General features: G+C 39.3%; 1 protein-coding gene across 3 annotated transcripts in view; it reads right to left on the bottom strand.

The window, feature by feature from the left end:
* Positions 1-2,735: 2,735 nt before the first annotated feature.
* NPDC1 (neural proliferation, differentiation and control 1) overlaps positions 2,736-16,323 on the bottom strand; it is a 788,102-nt gene continuing 774,514 nt past the window's right edge. For 2 of the 3 annotated variants that reach the window (XM_044057822.1, XM_044057823.1), the window contains one exon: positions 2,736-8,147. In XM_044057822.1, coding sequence (XP_043913757.1) covers positions 8,070-8,147 — 78 coding nt within the window. In that variant the 3' untranslated portion in view covers positions 2,736-8,069. The remainder of the gene's footprint in view (positions 8,148-16,323) is intronic. The other variant, XR_006362984.1, reaches the window with a different exon arrangement.

The raw sequence follows: 16,323 nt of genomic DNA, 5'->3' as shown, positions 1-16,323 counted from the left end.
TTTATGGATCTGTGTGTGGGCTACTTTGGTCAGAGGAAAAAAAAAGCTCTCTTGTCTTTGTTGACAAGTTTTTTAGCCAGGTTTCTGAGCTCTGTGTATGTCTGCAGTGAAAGGGGACTTGTTTTTAATCCAGGCTTTCCAGGAAGAATCTCTTTTGTGCATGACTTAGCAGATTTGTTTTGTTATCCAGGGGGCATAGTTGGATTTGATATGGATTTTTCTGGATGGAGCAAGAGAATTAAGCATTCATAGGTTCATAGGATGATACTAGGCTACTGGCTCAGAGGCCCTTATAAGCCTAGCTAAGAATTTCACCCATGTTCCCTCAAAGTCAGCACCTATTTCCCTGTCCAGCAAGGACAGGGGTGGGATCCCAGGGGGTATATTTTCTGTTTCCCATCCAGTCATCCAGGTTCCTCTTAATGAGGGCTAGAGAGGTACTCTGCTTGACATGCAGAGGGAGTTTATTCCACATACGAAGGAGTCTTTGGGACACAAATTTATCCTGCCAACAAGATCTATTAATGTCACAGACCAGGCTAAGGCCTTGCGCGTGGGTTGCGCGAGTGGAGTTTGTCTTGTTGATATGCAGCAACTCCATCAAGGCTGGGTCTGAATTGGCCTTCTATGCCAGACACAGGTCACCTCTGAGCAGTCTGTATAAGACTCAGTGGAGGACAGGGCTTTTAGCCTATCTGTATAGGATAGGTGTTTGCGACCCTGGATTTTCTTGGTCAGGAACCTCTGTGATCTCTCCATCTGCTGCATGTGCCTGGTAAGGTACATGCTGAAGGGAGCATTGTACTCAATAATGGGTCTGATAAGGGAGGAGTACAGGGATGTTATGACCGTACAGGGGATGTTATCATGTGTGTCAAAGAAAATTTTACTGAAGGAATTTACTGCTTCATTGAGAGGGAGATAATAGAGAAAGGACCATTTAATGCCAGATAGTTTGGAGTTTAAAGTGTCTGGATCGAATTGGGTAAGGTTTTGGCATACCTTGCAAATAGTGTCTTTAGGCGAGTGTTGGGTGAATCTGTGAATGAAGGCTGGAGACTGGTCACTCAGTGAGTTGGGAAGTATACCAGGATTATGAAAGAGGTGAGGAACTGAAGTAAGGATCCAGTCAAGGATGGGTCCGGATGAAGCATTTCTGTTTACTCTAGTAGGGGTGGAGATATGTTGGTGAAAACCATGAAGGTTAAGACTATGCGTAGGGGATGAGGGGGGCCAGTTTAGTCCAGCTGTATTAGTGTCTCCAAGTATGATAGCTTCATAAGGGATATGGTGAGTGATCCAGGACAGGAAGTTCTCTAAGGTGGGAATATTATCGCCAGGGGGAATGTATATAGAGATTATGGCAAATTTGTTTGTTAGGGTTGAGGTGACAATTTACGATGAATATTTCAACAGGTGAGAAGTAGGGAAGAGAGATGGAAAGCGGGGACAGGTTAAATAACTTGGAGTAGAGGATAGCAACCCCTCCTCCCCGTTTATTGGTCCTATCTGAGTGAAAGATGTTATAACATGGAGGTAGGCTTTCTGTGTTAAGGATGTGAGGTTTCAGCCAAGTTTCTGATAGGACAAGAATGTGAGGAGATATGTTAGATTATCCAGGAGTGCAGGTCTGTTATTTTACTTACAATACTTTGACGACTTAGAGAAAAGATTTTTAGAGATCTGGCAGGGGAATTAGGTAGGAAGGGGTAAGTGAGGGGAAGAGGTATGAGTAATGACATTGTGCAAAGAAGAGGTGGAAGGCCCTGAGTTGGAGTGGATGTCTCCATCCAAAAGAAGAGTGTCTAAGAAAGTTAAAAAAGAAGAGAGCAAGTCCAGGGTAGTAGGAAAGGTAGGTTTCTGACCAGAAGAGAGAGATGAGTTAGAACAAGTAGGAACTTTGAAGAGGTCAGATGGTGCAACAGGGAAGAGAGATGGTGAGATTAATTGTGGGTAAGAGATAGTATGAGTGTTAGGAGTATAGGGGAGAGTAGCTGAGGGGGATTGATAGTAAAGTGATGAATGGTAAGAGGTTGTTAGAGAGAGGAAGAAGAGAAAGGTGGTGAAGAGACAGAGTGGCCACAAGACTGGATAGTAGGTAGGGAGAAGGAAGAGTGATAGATGAGATATATATATATATATATATATATATATAAGATATACACACACACACACACACACATCACAGGGAATACCACTTCTTTGTAATCACCTTCCTCCCTGATAAACCAAAGTACTTCTCTTATACTAGTCAAATGTAATCTGGATGAATGGATGGGTAACTGCAAATTTACCCTGGTTTAGCACTCTTGTCCCTCATGAAAAGGGGTAACGTAAATTTTTTGTTCATCTCTTGAGTTATTCGTACTTAAAATATCAGGGTTAAAACTACATGGGAATGTAAATCTAACCTACTAAAGATCCTCATGGATCAGTAGCCTACTAAGTACCTACAAACCTATAAGCATATTGTAAGAATATTGTGGTTCACAGTGTAACTCTAATTTGCATTACTCCACAACGAATGCACTGATTCAATCCAGATCTGTGGTGGTTACGTTCAGCAACTTTCATTATCCAAATCACAACAGTTTCACTGGCCTCTCACCTTTTTTTTTTTTGGTTATATAGTATATAAAATGACAATAAGGTTTAAAAGACACAGGTGGTTAAAACTGCAAAGCATCCACTAAGTTACATCCCACACATTCAAAGATGAATTCAGTCGGTCAATATTATACTGATAATAGTTTTATTGATAAACAATCTAGAGACAAAGTTTCAGTGTCTGTAAAAACACAGTATTTTCCCCGATTATGCAGAATACTTTGTAATAAAGAATGATATTAACAGTGGGCTCCTTTCCAGATAGTGTTTTGGTTTCAGATTTCTAGATCAATACCACTTTCATTACCCCTAATACACCAGGAAGAAGCATGCTTAGAAAATTTACATATATTGTACCAGGATGTTCTCAGAAAGCACAATCGGTTGGAGTGCAGGACTTACAGAAATGGACAGTCTGCTGGTTGTTATACAAATAACCCACCAATGTTCTCCAAAGAGAGGAAATCCTTGTCCTTCATACAATGTACACTTTTATATATTCATTTTTTTTAAAGAAACACGAAAAAATAAATTAAAGCAGCAACTATTAAAAAAAAAGAGAGACTATTCATGAGTGACAGTTGTAGCCAGCTCTCTACATGAATACTGCACAGCGCTGATGTGATCGGCACCAGACTTAAAAGTTAAGCTTTTCATTGTTGATTACTATTCCTGCCTATGACAGATCCCTTCAGAAGCTCACACAACCCTGTCAGCAATGGCAATAGTATAGTTGCAGGAGCTCCATTAATAATGTGCCATTATAAACTTTCCATCTTCAGATTATCACAAAGTATAATTCCAGCACTGGGCACAAGTCTGTGGTTGTCCACTTTTATAAGTCCCACATCAGTGCATCTAATAACAAATCAGCTCTCTGCCTACCCAGAATATGATTGCCCATATGCCATCAGTCTGGATGCTGTCAAAATGAAGGCCTCACCATGGAGTTTCAAGCTATTCAGCAGAATTTTTTTTTTCACAAACTTAGCCCAAATCAGTGTTCGTCACAATGGCAACAACCTTGGGGGAGACCTGGAGGAAACAAACACACAGATAACTACAGAATGAAGAGGCGGTCAGCAGTGCCTTATCATACACTTATCAACATTAAGTGGATTTATCACGGACACCTCTCACTAGTGGCATTCAGGACAGATTTAGAAGAGTTCAGCTTTCTTTTACATCTAAAACCATTTCACTGTGGTGTACAACCTATTGGGGAAAAAATGTCTGTTAGGACATTATGTTAACTGCAGGTTTGGACCTAACTAAAATGAATGGAATAACTGTCTCTTCATTTCTCCTCTGTTTACACCAGTAACTACTGGCATTACTCTCAGACTTAACAGTGAAGAGGAATTATACACTTAAAAAAAACTTGGATCAGGAGTTGAAGGATTCAGTCTTCACTAGAGTCCCAAGTTCACACTTGAATATTTAATGTGCACAGCTGTGAAACTGGATAGAAATTATACCCCACAGAGACTAAGCTGCTGCATTTAAGCTGAAGACACAAAGTAAATAAATCATAAAGTAAAAACAATGACTTCATTAGATATCACTCTCACACAGATTTAACATTCTTGAAAATAATAATAAGAACATATTTCTATTTGAAGATTTAAACTACAGAGTCTGTTTAAGGCATAACAGGACAACAACGCAATGCACAGCAGTAATGGGAAACCTCAGATTATCCTGTTATGCATACATTTACTGTGTGTGGGGAAAGGATCTAAAGTAACTAGTGTGTGTTGCATGGCTCTGATGTGAGAGATTTATAGTTACATCTTTTGAAGAAAAGTATTATATTACTATCACTGAAAATACACACAAGGATTAATGTAGTAACAAAAAGCACCAACAACCTGGAGAAAATGTCAAGTACTGAACGTTGAGGATTCTGGCTCACCACCAACACCCACTGACAAAGGTACTGAAGCCCAGTAAACTATTTAAAAAGAGGGATAAAGCTTTGCCTCTAGTTTCCCCCTATATTTACCAGAGCAATCCTGAAACTTTCTGCTCAGGTTTTGCATTTATATCAGGTCACAAAGCTAACTGAATAAAGACTTCACACTGTATTCTAATTCAGAAGGAGCTAGCAAGAAACAAAATTATATGAACTGGAAAGTTATCTGAGGAGGACTAAGGTGAAGAACCAAAAACAAGCAGTTTCTGGCATATGGTGACCTCATAAAGATGCATCTCCCATAAACCTCATTCTGCAAGTGCATTAATCCACCCCAGGCTGCACTGGAATGGACTTTACCACAAATAAAAATGGTATTGCTTAGTTCATTGCTACAAACACTATTCTGATTCTTCAGTTTACTGGCCCTTCATGAAAAACCTGGGCATTCTTCAGTTTACTGGCTCTTACTGCATATAACCTGGGGTTCCTCAGTTTCTTGGCCTTTACTGCATGCACCATCTCCTCGTTTTTCTAAATGCAACTGCTTCAACATCTATGGCACTCTTGAATAACCACTATACTGCTCCCAACTGGAATGTTGATGGGATACTAGACCAGTTTAAGATGTTCATAGCATATCTTAGTCTCCCTGAAGGTCACAGTAGCAACAGTGTAAAAATATAGCTAGTGCACTAACCTCTCCTTTGGGTAATAGTTCTTGAAGGCGTGTCATTTGCTAGTTCCACCACAGACTACAAAAGATCTACACTGTATAAGTTGATGTTTGTACTAGAAATGATGAAGTAGTTATACTTAACTGTGGGTTTCATACAGGCTATGATGTCACAGACACAGACTGAGGTATCAATGGCAAATACCACTAACTTTTAGTTAAACATCACAGCAAAAATCTGTTTTATAAAAGTAGAATGGAATGACACCATTCCCAGAAATATCAGTAAAACTGGAAACTGTTAAGGGAACAAGCTTCACTTTCCACAGAAACATTGTGGCCTAACTTTATACTTCATGTTTCTGTTTGTAATACTGCCACATTATTTTGCAGATGTCATTAATGCTTCTGACAGAAACACTGGATTTAGGGGGTATATGGAACTTTACCTGATGGGGGAAATAGCTGTACAAGTAATGGATTAATGGTGTAAAAAGTAATGTTTGGGTTACACCTTCAGGAAACCTGTTGCTGTAACATGTACCATAGCAATGTGGTATATTTGACTTTTGCCTAGTACTTTACATGAATCTCTGGAGTCACTAAAAGTTAAAGCTACACAATCAATGGTCAGTGCACCAGGTGTGAGAAGCATTAAGCTAAAACAACTGTGAAGGTGACTGCTAGTAGAGACCTTCTCCATTATTACAAAACTGTTATGTTAGCTCACACACTGCCTGCATCCGCAGCAAATCTAGGCTGCCATTAGATGTATTGAGGCATTAGGTTCTACTGCATCAACTTTTCCCTGGTGAACTGCTTTGATTCACTCAACACAATGTTCCACTGGAAAATGGATCAAAGTACAACAAGAAAAGATGAAAAACAGATGAAGTCATTTTCAGGGAAACAGGATTATGACTTGTTAACAAAAATATTGTGAACCGGATCTACCAAAAAGTAGTAAGCGAACGACTACATATCGCAAAATTATCATTTTTTTCTTGATTACTGTTTTTGTGGTGCTATTTGAAAAAACACAACTTCCATGATCTTCTAGCTGATATGTTAAATTTTGGGGTACCATTCCCACACAAGGCTGAAGGGGTCTCTCTACAAAGCTTGTAGTGCTACAGGATTGTTTACTGTGGGACTAGGTTTTCAGATTTTGGGTGTTTGCTTCCAATGTCAGGATTTTTCTTACCAGTGTTTTTCACTGGACTCCTGTAAGCAATTGAGTGTCACTGCTTTTTTAATGCCAGAAAAGAAAGTGACAGTTGATAAGTGCACCATTGTAGTTCTGGCTGCACTGAGGTATGATCAGCCCTATAAAGGCCAGACCAATGGAAGGATGTGAAGTATCTAGAAATAAACACTTCAGTGATTGGTTTATCCAGTCTGAAACATGAAAAGAGAGAGAAGGAGAAACAGGAAAGGTCTCCCTTGCTTCCAGGAAAGAGATGAATTTGAGGTGACAATGCACCTTCCTCACTCAGATTTTTTTCCCACTTCAGGAATATGCCAACTTTACTAAACAGTCAACAACAAGCTTCAGCAAGCTGGAAACTCCCCCACTGTTTTGACCTTTACAAGGAACATATTTTCAGTCACCCAGTTTATAACCTCACTAATTCTGTTAGTCTAATGGAGAACTGTAAGCCGAAGATGAAGACTCCTTTTAAAAGACTATTACCATTCATCTCTCGAGGGCCATCTTTATACAAAGTGCCTTGATGTAGCTATAGCAACAAACAACACAGGTTCTTTGATCAACTGTACCATTTTATCATCATTACACACTAATCTGCTCCAGCTTTTCAAACAAAGCAAGCTCAACCCTTTGTCACGCTTACTCAAGTGTGTTGTAAACACTGCAACTAGATATTGTGGTACATAAGAAGGTAGCTGTGCATTGACGTAAAAAGGTGGGCAGCACATGGCAGCAGCACAATCTGGTTAGGGGTACTTAATGAGGCATACCAACCCATTAACATGATAAACCCAGGCCAGCCACACACACACACTTCACTTGCTGCACTCAGATGTAAAAATATAGTGGTAAATCCTCAGATTTAACATATGAATTGTATGTAACTAAGGGCAGATGCACTCACCCAAAGACAGACATATACAGGATGGAAATGCCCCACTCATCACAGGGAATAACTCAAAGAACACCCTGAAATATTAAAGCAACCACTGCCAATAAACACAGTAAGCTTCTATGAGCAAAACCTCTTAAGTTTCTGGAGTGGGTGGGGTGGTCTGTATGCAATTCGTTACACTTTTTGCACAGCCTAGCAGACATACATATTCTTCTCACTCCTACCTGGCAAACAAAATATCTGTTATTATTCTAAAAAATGATCATTACAAACTGTTATGCTTTGGATCTAGATGAAGATGAAATAATTTCCATATTAATTCAAGAGGAAAGGTGAAAAAATGCCTACTACAAAATCAAATAAGCAAAGAGAGAGTAAGTTTTTGTCAAAGTATTGTAATGTCTGATAGGTTGACGTCTTCTTGACCTCGGAGGAACACTTTGCATGAAGACGCTGGAACTATAACATCAGTTTCACAGTACACCAGCATAAAGAACTGTAACCACATGTCACAGAGCTGCAAGCCAAACAGATACCACCGCAAGGTACTTCTTTACATCTCAGGTACATTGTTTTTAAGACTAACAGTCATGAGAGAAATGCAGAGACAGCTGGCTGCTTTGGCTGTCCCACCACCCTACAGGGAAGTTGGGAGAGTTTGGTATGGAGATCCTGTGAAGGCATGTTGCTCTTTTTTTTCACATCTTTCTCCTCCTTTTCTGAGCCTCCAGTCCCAAAGTGCGAACAGAGCAGAAGAGTGAAAGAGTTACTGGTGTGGTCTGGGGACTGCATGATGCAGGGATGAGTCATCAAAGAGAGGATTCTTCACTTCCATTTCTCCAGTCTGTAAAAGAAAAATAAATGACATATAAGGATTTTTTTTGTCTACAAAAAATAATACTAATTGTCAGGTATATCTACCAGATATCAAAAAAAAAAGAATGAATAAATAAATATATAAAAAAACAGCAACAACATAAAATGAAATAATCACAAACATTTCTGCCAGAATATGCTTCAAGGGAGCTAAGATTATCGGCAAGTAACATCTGCTCCTTAGCTAACAAATATTTCAGACAGCAAAGTGTTCAGTTGTTGATTTCTGTTGTATAAATTTCCACAAAACGTTTTAACTGATGTTACAACAAAAAAAGTTTTCAAAATTATTTTTGGATACATTTTAACTGTCCTCATTTCTATAAGGCTGGTTCTTGGGCGGGAGTGCTTTTAAGTCTCTCCATTCTCAACATTTCTTGAGAAGTGATTTGTAGCAAAGCAGAATCATCAGTTCAAGACTTTTCTCTTAAGATAAATCAGCGCCATTCAAACATCGAGTTTATTCAGGAGAACTATGCCATACTGACTCGCTTATAATGATCTTGGATTCATCAACAAAAGAATCAAATAAAACTTACTGAATTCTCCCTTAATGATACAGATGCAAGATTTAAGATGGATGAAAATCCAAATTCAGCCAAAATGTTTGGCTGGTAATTAAGACCCGGCAATGGCTCCGAAAGGAATAATGAGATTTTAGGGTGTGACTAAAAGGACGAGGGACAGAATAGGATGAATTTAACTACATCTTCTACAAATACTGAAACTGCAAGAAGGACCATCCTTTAGAACTGAAAAACCACAGAGACTCCTGGGGAAAACATCTGCTAAACCAAATTCACCATAAAGATAAATAATAGTGAAGTTCTCTTCCTATCTAGATGATGAATTAATATTAAAAAATGCGGAGTCAGACTCGCCCGCTAACTTACACAATAATGGTATAAGATTTGATATTTACTTTGCTTCTAAGACAAAATAAAAATCTGAGAGCTTGCTGTCCCTGGCTAAAGCCCTCAAGCAAAATGATATAACCTTGTTAGACTCAAATTGTCTCTCTCCAACAGTGTAAAAATATTCAGTTCCCTACAGTAACTTGTCTTATCTGTTCAAAACAACACATAAATTCCTAAAGATGATGAAAATATGGACTGCCATGGCAGGGCTAGCCCCCCGTAGTGTAAACCTTGGCTCTAGATGATTATCACTGTTGAAGAGAAACCCTGACCCCCATGTGCAGAAATGGGGTAAAAGGGGTGAAGGATGAATGGATGAAAATATGGGTGGGTGTTCCACTTCTCTTTTTAAAAAAAAAAAGTCTGAAAAAGGAAACTGGAAGTCTCTGTTAACTTCTAAAACCATAAAGTTAGTCTTACTTCAACTAGAATTTACACATAAAGTGATCATCTGTTAGCATTTATGTCTTGTTATGAGGAATGTTCCTCACTCTAAAGTAATTGTTCCTTACTGCTTCACACTGACAGGGTCTCTCACGGCATTCACTGTTAAGAATTTTTAATCTGGCATCCATGGTAAATAATAGTGAATACTGAATCATATTAGCTAGAGCTGTAACTAGAGAAGGGCGAGAGGGTGGCTGCCACAGGTGCAATCTGTTAGGGAGGGCAACTGGCAGTTTCTGATAGTCTGGGAGTGGAATCCTGGAATTGATCTATGAAGAAGCTTTATGAACGAATCCTGATACTGCATTTGTGGATATGGACTAAGAACTCAGTGTGTGCTGATAACTGTAGCAAGCAACTTGCTAAATTTACAAGTGTGCAAAACAGCCCCTCCCCTTCCTGTTTTCTTTTTTTTTTTTAAAGGAGTACCGCACCCACAGACTCAAAAAACATGTTTAAAACATCATGGCATGATGTTTCCTACACTTTAACAGCACTCTGGGATTATTTACAGGATTTTAAATATTTTTATATGTAATTCCAGACTCTGACCACCTGGAGGCTGGCATATTGACGTGGTTTGGATAAATCAGGTTGCCATCCAGTATCCCAGAAATGATTGTTTGGCTTAAAAATGTTATATCATGCAGGCCTCCGTTTGCCTAAAGTTCCTGTCATTTCATAGGTGTTGCATGCGTACAAAGTACTGAGTAAAATAGAACAGTGTAAGTAACTGTCCCTGCTGCTGGATGACTACTTAAAACAGAAACAGTGCAAATGCCACAGAACACACTCAAAGTGCTGTTTACTGCTGCCTTTTTTTCTAATTTAGTTTAAATGGCACTAATTTGTGAGACAATGAATTCCAGTCCATTTACTTCTACCCTCCCCCATAACACTTAGCTTCCCTAGCTGTCAAAGTCCTGAGGGTAATTTGACCTGGTAATTCCATTGATTGGCAGATCTCAGCAGGGTGCTTGACTCATGTAATTTAATCTTTGCTCTAGCATTTCCTTTGTTAGAGGGGACATGGCCTTACTTGACTGCAATCACATCCAGTAAGGTCTTGCACCAAGGAGCTAAAGAATAAAACATTTATACTATTAACCAGTTTAGATCTTTATTAATTTAAGTGTTAAGGTATCACTTCATGCTTCCACCTTGTTAAAAATTGAGATTTACATGTGCAAAGTGTGTTTATGCAGTGTTTGCCTTCATATGTTTTTACTCCACTGGTTGGTTTGCAAAAAAAAAACCTTTTACAGTGTCCCTGGATTTGTCTTTGTACATACAAACCACATTGCTATATTTTCCCCTTCCTTTTTCTTGTGTCCAAAAGTCACTTATAACAAAGTACATTTTTTTATTGATTTTTTTTTAAATAAAGGACATCAAGGTTAACTTACCTTGAATCAGATAATGGATGCCACTGCAAAGAATCACTGTTGAAATATTTGTGCATGGACAAAATCCCTTACTAAATCTATTTGCCAGCCTCCAGTTCAATTGGTGCTATGGCTTTAATATACTGGTGTGTTTGCTCATGCCTTCCAAATATCTCCACCATTACATACCAGTTTTGCAGTGTAGTAACCACCCGACATGCCCATACACCTTTAGCCATCAATATGCAGCTACTCCTGTCCATGTGAGTATGTGAATTCATTTTCAGACTCAAGGTGTGGAAGCTGCACGGAATAATTCTAGGTGCTTGTTCAGGTTTCACATGGTGCTTGCTTAGAGCTACTCTCATATTAAGCCACTATGAATATGGTGCACTGCCACCTCTGATACCAGGGTAATGTTTTAATCTTTCTATTCCCGCACTGCACACTAGCAGTATCTGGTGCAAATACAACAGAGAAGTATGCAAGCGATACACCACCTAAGCATCATTTGCCATGCAGAATGTAAAAGTATGCATACCAAATTTCTGTGTTACTACACTACTACTGAATAAAATAAACAGCACTCGGGCTGGGGGAAGGACAAGGGAGCCATGACATCACAGAATGGGTGGGTCTTATTATTTTAGTTAGAATCAGATGACGGCTGTGGTGATGTCACTTTGGGGGAGGGAACTGATTAAAAAAAAAAAAGTACCTGCACTGCCTGGCCTCGATGATGTCAGTAATTGGACAACTCCAGCAAGCTTTATTCAAACGTGAGAGAATCATTTTGTAAGTGAAACCATCACAGTATGAGAAGGTAGGCTTCTGTTACAGAAGGGGAATTATAAAAATTGTAAATGCTTTATTGTTGTTGCTTTACACAGGACAATGTAAATAGGGAGGAAAAGGGCCGTGAAGTTGAGGAATACATTAGAGAAACCTGTTGTACTCCTTTAAAGACTTTTTTGCTTCACAGCTTGGAGATGAAGGTGTAGCTAGACATGCATTCTGTGTTATACATCACTCAGAAAAGTTGCAACTTTTTTCAAGCCATTTTATTTTTACAACTGTCTAAATTAATGCCTCTAACAAGTATATAACTTGATTACAGACAGGACTGGAACAACAATAATAGATTTACAGGGAACCACTAAAAATCATGTGTACATTTATTAACTGCAAGGGGGCAGCATTTTGAAAGACCTGTCCATTTGTTTGAAATGCCAGGTGGGTTGGAGACAGTAAAAAGAGTTTGAGAGTACAAAATGGAATTTCCTGGCTACACCCCTGGGGCACCAGTTTGGGGGGGGGGGGGGCTGCACAAGACGCCAGATGACCTAGCTATGGTTCTGATACTAATTCAACAAAAGAACTTATAATAAGTGAAACATTTTATCTGCACTACAAGCTCCCACCTCATTGAAGTTGTTAGTAAGTATTCCTTAATTTGGGGATGCAAAGTGGAAAGCTATGACTAGTATCATACTGGGTCACAGCATTTATGTACTCATTACAGGTTTATATTTAATATTCAGTGTAATAAAAGTAAAAGAAGAAAGATTTTGTATATGTAAAAAGAAAATGTAAGGCTGTTTGAAATCTTCACATCATTCTCTCAAATAAACAAAGGGCAAATATTATGTTACTACATTATTTTGGTAAGGAATATCTCAATAGAAATCTTCCGTAAAATTAATATTTTTTATCATATTCCGTGTGTAACAGTTTGCATCAGTCTTAGCCTGCAATGGCAACAATTCACGAATATTAAATGCATGCAAATCATGTAATATTTGTGTAATATGGTTTTCCTACATGACATTGTTTATTTTACTTTTTTTTAAATCAAAGCAATAAGGTTTTATCTACTTTTTTTTCACTCTGTCCACTGGGTCTGCCCAATGGCTCCTCTACCTTCACTCAACTGACCCATTCATTCTACTGGGGAGGCAGGAGATAGGCATCCCTGGGCTAGGTGTGAGTATTACATCCCATTTATTCTTGCCTGGGTGCCTTAGCTCATTCATTCTACTCCAATGACAAGAGTCAGGTAATAAGAAGGGGTCACCATACCTGAATGGCCAGGTGGCCCACCCTCTCCTGTGCAACATCCTCCCTCCCTTGTGCAGGGAGCAGGCCTCTGCACTCTCTTGTGACTCAAGTGCAAACATGAAGGCAACAAGTGCTAAGTGCATGCACTAAACAGGTACAACATGGCTGCTTACTGTCATCCTACCCTGGCAGCTCCTCTATACAATGGAGATGGCTACTAGTTTAACATGTTTAATAAAAAAAGAATCATGCAGACAGCTCAAATTATACCTAAAATTATTAGTGTGTCTTCCTGCTGAGAGTTGTTGGTGTATTAACTTTTATCAGTTTTATGCAGCAAGGAACAAGATGAAGGGCAAGTTGTTTTTCTCTAAGATAAATTACTTCTGGATTTATTGATCATAAATCTGAGCAAAAACTGATTAAATGCATAGAAAGGCAATTAGGAAACTGCAAAGACTCATCCTTCAATGGTATTTACTTTTGGAATTTTGTATTTTGTTATACAACAACAAAATTTCATGGAATGGAAACATTAAATTAGTATGGATATCTACAGGCAGTTACCACAATTAGCCTTTTTTGAAAGAATGCTGTGTAATTAAAGGAAACTATACACATTTTACAGTGAGCTGATCGAAGGAAGGACACTCAGCAAACTCGGAGCTACAATATATAACATTAAGTATCCTGTTTTTTGTTTATTTTGTTCTTTATTTCTTTGTTGTTTATAGCACTTTGTGTACTGTGTATTTTTTCTAGCTAGTTTCACTGTGTGTGAGGTATTAACTGGAAATTGTCCACTCTTATTAAGCATCTGTTGGGTTGTTTATGATAACTTGTTGCAGTTAAACTCTTTTTTTCTAGTGGCTCCTTTAGCTGTTTAAAACTTTCATTTAAAGGCTCACTGCTGCTTTTCATCTGTGAGTAACATTTCTGCTGTTTGTTTCCCACCCTCCCTCTCTGTTGGTATAGTGTTTTTTATAGTTGGTGGCTTTGCAGTTGCCCGCCCCTAGTGTAAATTTGATCTGGGACCCTCCTCCCAGTCTAGTGTCATTACCTCATTCTACCCAGTATAGGGAGAGCATTTGAGAAGGCCAATCAGCTTAGTTTCTGCTACTCCTTTCTCTCTTTCCAAAAAAAAAAAAATGTATCTGCTTTTACTGTATTTGTGTTTTTTCCTACTTTATTTTGCTTTTGCGTCATCTTAAAAGTACTCAATTGTATTTATTGCTGCTTGGTGTAACTCATTGTAAGCCTTTTAGTTTAAGCACCTGGGCTTCAGACCAGTTTTACATTAGGAAGGTTTGTGGTCTGCACTGTAGTGGCAGAACAGGTAGCTTACATCCTTCTAAGCTGGGAACTGCTGATTGAGGGCTCAGTGTCTGTTATTCTAAAAGTGTATTAATTCTGGTTTAAGCACTTGGGCTTGAGGCCAGTTATTTTACATTAAGAGGGTTCGTGTTCTGCACTCTTGTGGGAGGAGAGGCTGGACTCTGTCCTTCTGAGCTGGGAATTTCTGGTTAAAGCTTATAGTGCCTGCATATTTGAACTGCTTCTTACTGAAATTGGTACACCTCGTTTGCTGTAGCATAGACTAGATCCAGGCCTGCTGAATCTAGCTTTGTTTGTATAACTTGAGCACTAATCCAGGCATTCTTTAAAGTATTCAGTTGTATTTATTACTGCTGGTAGTAACTTGATTAAAGTGTAGCTATCATTTCTAAGTCTTTTGGATTAAGCACTTGGGCTTCAGACCAGTTGTTTTACATTAGGAAGGTTTGTGGTCTGCACTGTAGTGGCAGAACAGGTAGCTTACATCCTTCTAAGTTGGGAACTGCTGATTGAGAGCTCAGTGTCTGTTATTCTAAAAGTGTATTAGTTCTGGTTTAAGCACTTGGGCTTCAGGCCAGTTATTTTACATTAAGAAGGATTGCGTTCTGCACTCTTGTGGGAGGAGAGGCTGGACTCTGCCCTTCTGAGCAGGGAATTTCTGGTTAGAGGCTTATAGTGCCTGCATATTCTAACTGTTTCTTACTGAAATTGGTACACCTTGTTTGCTGTAGCATAGACTAGATCCAGGCCTGCTGACTCTAGCTTTATTTGTATGCTTGTTGTTTGTTTATTTCCCTGAAACGCTAATTCCACCTAAAATGCGGCCTTTTAGTACTTATGTGGATCCCTAGTGATATCTGCATTGCTTACTGTACTTATTTCCTTGTTTCACTTGAAAGAAAGTTACTGTTTGTCGTTTTTGCATTTAAGTTACCTGTAACACATTGCATTTAAGTTACCTGGCACTTGCTCACTACAGCAATTATATAAGTCAGCTCTAAAAAATTAAAAGCACTACACCCTCACAAACTCCCCTTGAGTACCTTGTTCCCCATTGGCCCTTTTTTCAATTATAAAGGAATTCCCAATACTATTCTAGCATGTCCAAAGGTCAGTTGTCAATCTCCTCTCCGGTCCAGCTGGTGAATCTGGGAATCTTGAGGCAATGTTACAACTGCCTTATGTACACAGACAACCCTCTCCTCCTCCCAACAAATTCCAACACATGTGAGAGATGCAACCATATAGCCAAACTGGAGGCTAAGCTCTCTCAACTCAGTACTGGCGTAACCAGTCAGGAGGAGAAGGAAACCACACTCACTACAATTCCAGTCTCACATAGACCTACCACGACAACAAACCAAACATATAAACACACAAAAACATACTCGGAGGCTCTAAATAAAAATCTGCCTAAGCAGCAGAGACCTCCAAAGCAGACACCCAAGCAACCGCTACCCCAAAACAAAACACGTGCAACACATAGCTCACAAAGCCAGTGTGCCGAACAGTCACAGCCCTTAAGGCTAAACAAGGCGGTGCCTCTACGGACCCTGGTAATTACCGCCCCATAAGCTTAACAAGCCTGGTCTGCAAAGCTATGGAGAGGATCATAATGGAACTCATAAACAAAGACATAGGGGACTTGCAGACATTGGACCCGACCCAGTTTGGCTTTGTCAAGGGCAGATCATGCCTTTTGAACTTGGTCGACTTCTTTGAAACAGTCACCAAGGCCATTGATGAGGGAAAGGCAGTCCATACAGCCTACCTTGACCTTGCAAAAGCTTTCGACACAATACCCCACTCGGGTATTATAGAGAAACTTACCAGCTTAAATGTAAACCCATATGTCACAAGATGGATTGCTAAAGGACAGAACCCACAGGGTTAGAGTAGCTGGCGCCATGTCAGACTCCAAGCCGGTCACAAGTGGTGTCCCACAGGGCTCAGTCCTTGGCCCCCTGTTGTTCGGCATCTACTTCTCAGAAGTACAGGCAAA

This window comes from Protopterus annectens, chromosome 16.part0 (genome assembly GCF_019279795.1).
Source record: "Protopterus annectens isolate FY-2018-M chromosome 16.part0, PAN1.0, whole genome shotgun sequence".
Lineage (NCBI taxonomy): Eukaryota > Metazoa > Chordata > Ceratodontiformes > Protopteridae > Protopterus > Protopterus annectens.
Note: the sequence above shows the minus strand (reverse complement) of the source record. Positions and strands in the feature narration are given on the sequence as shown.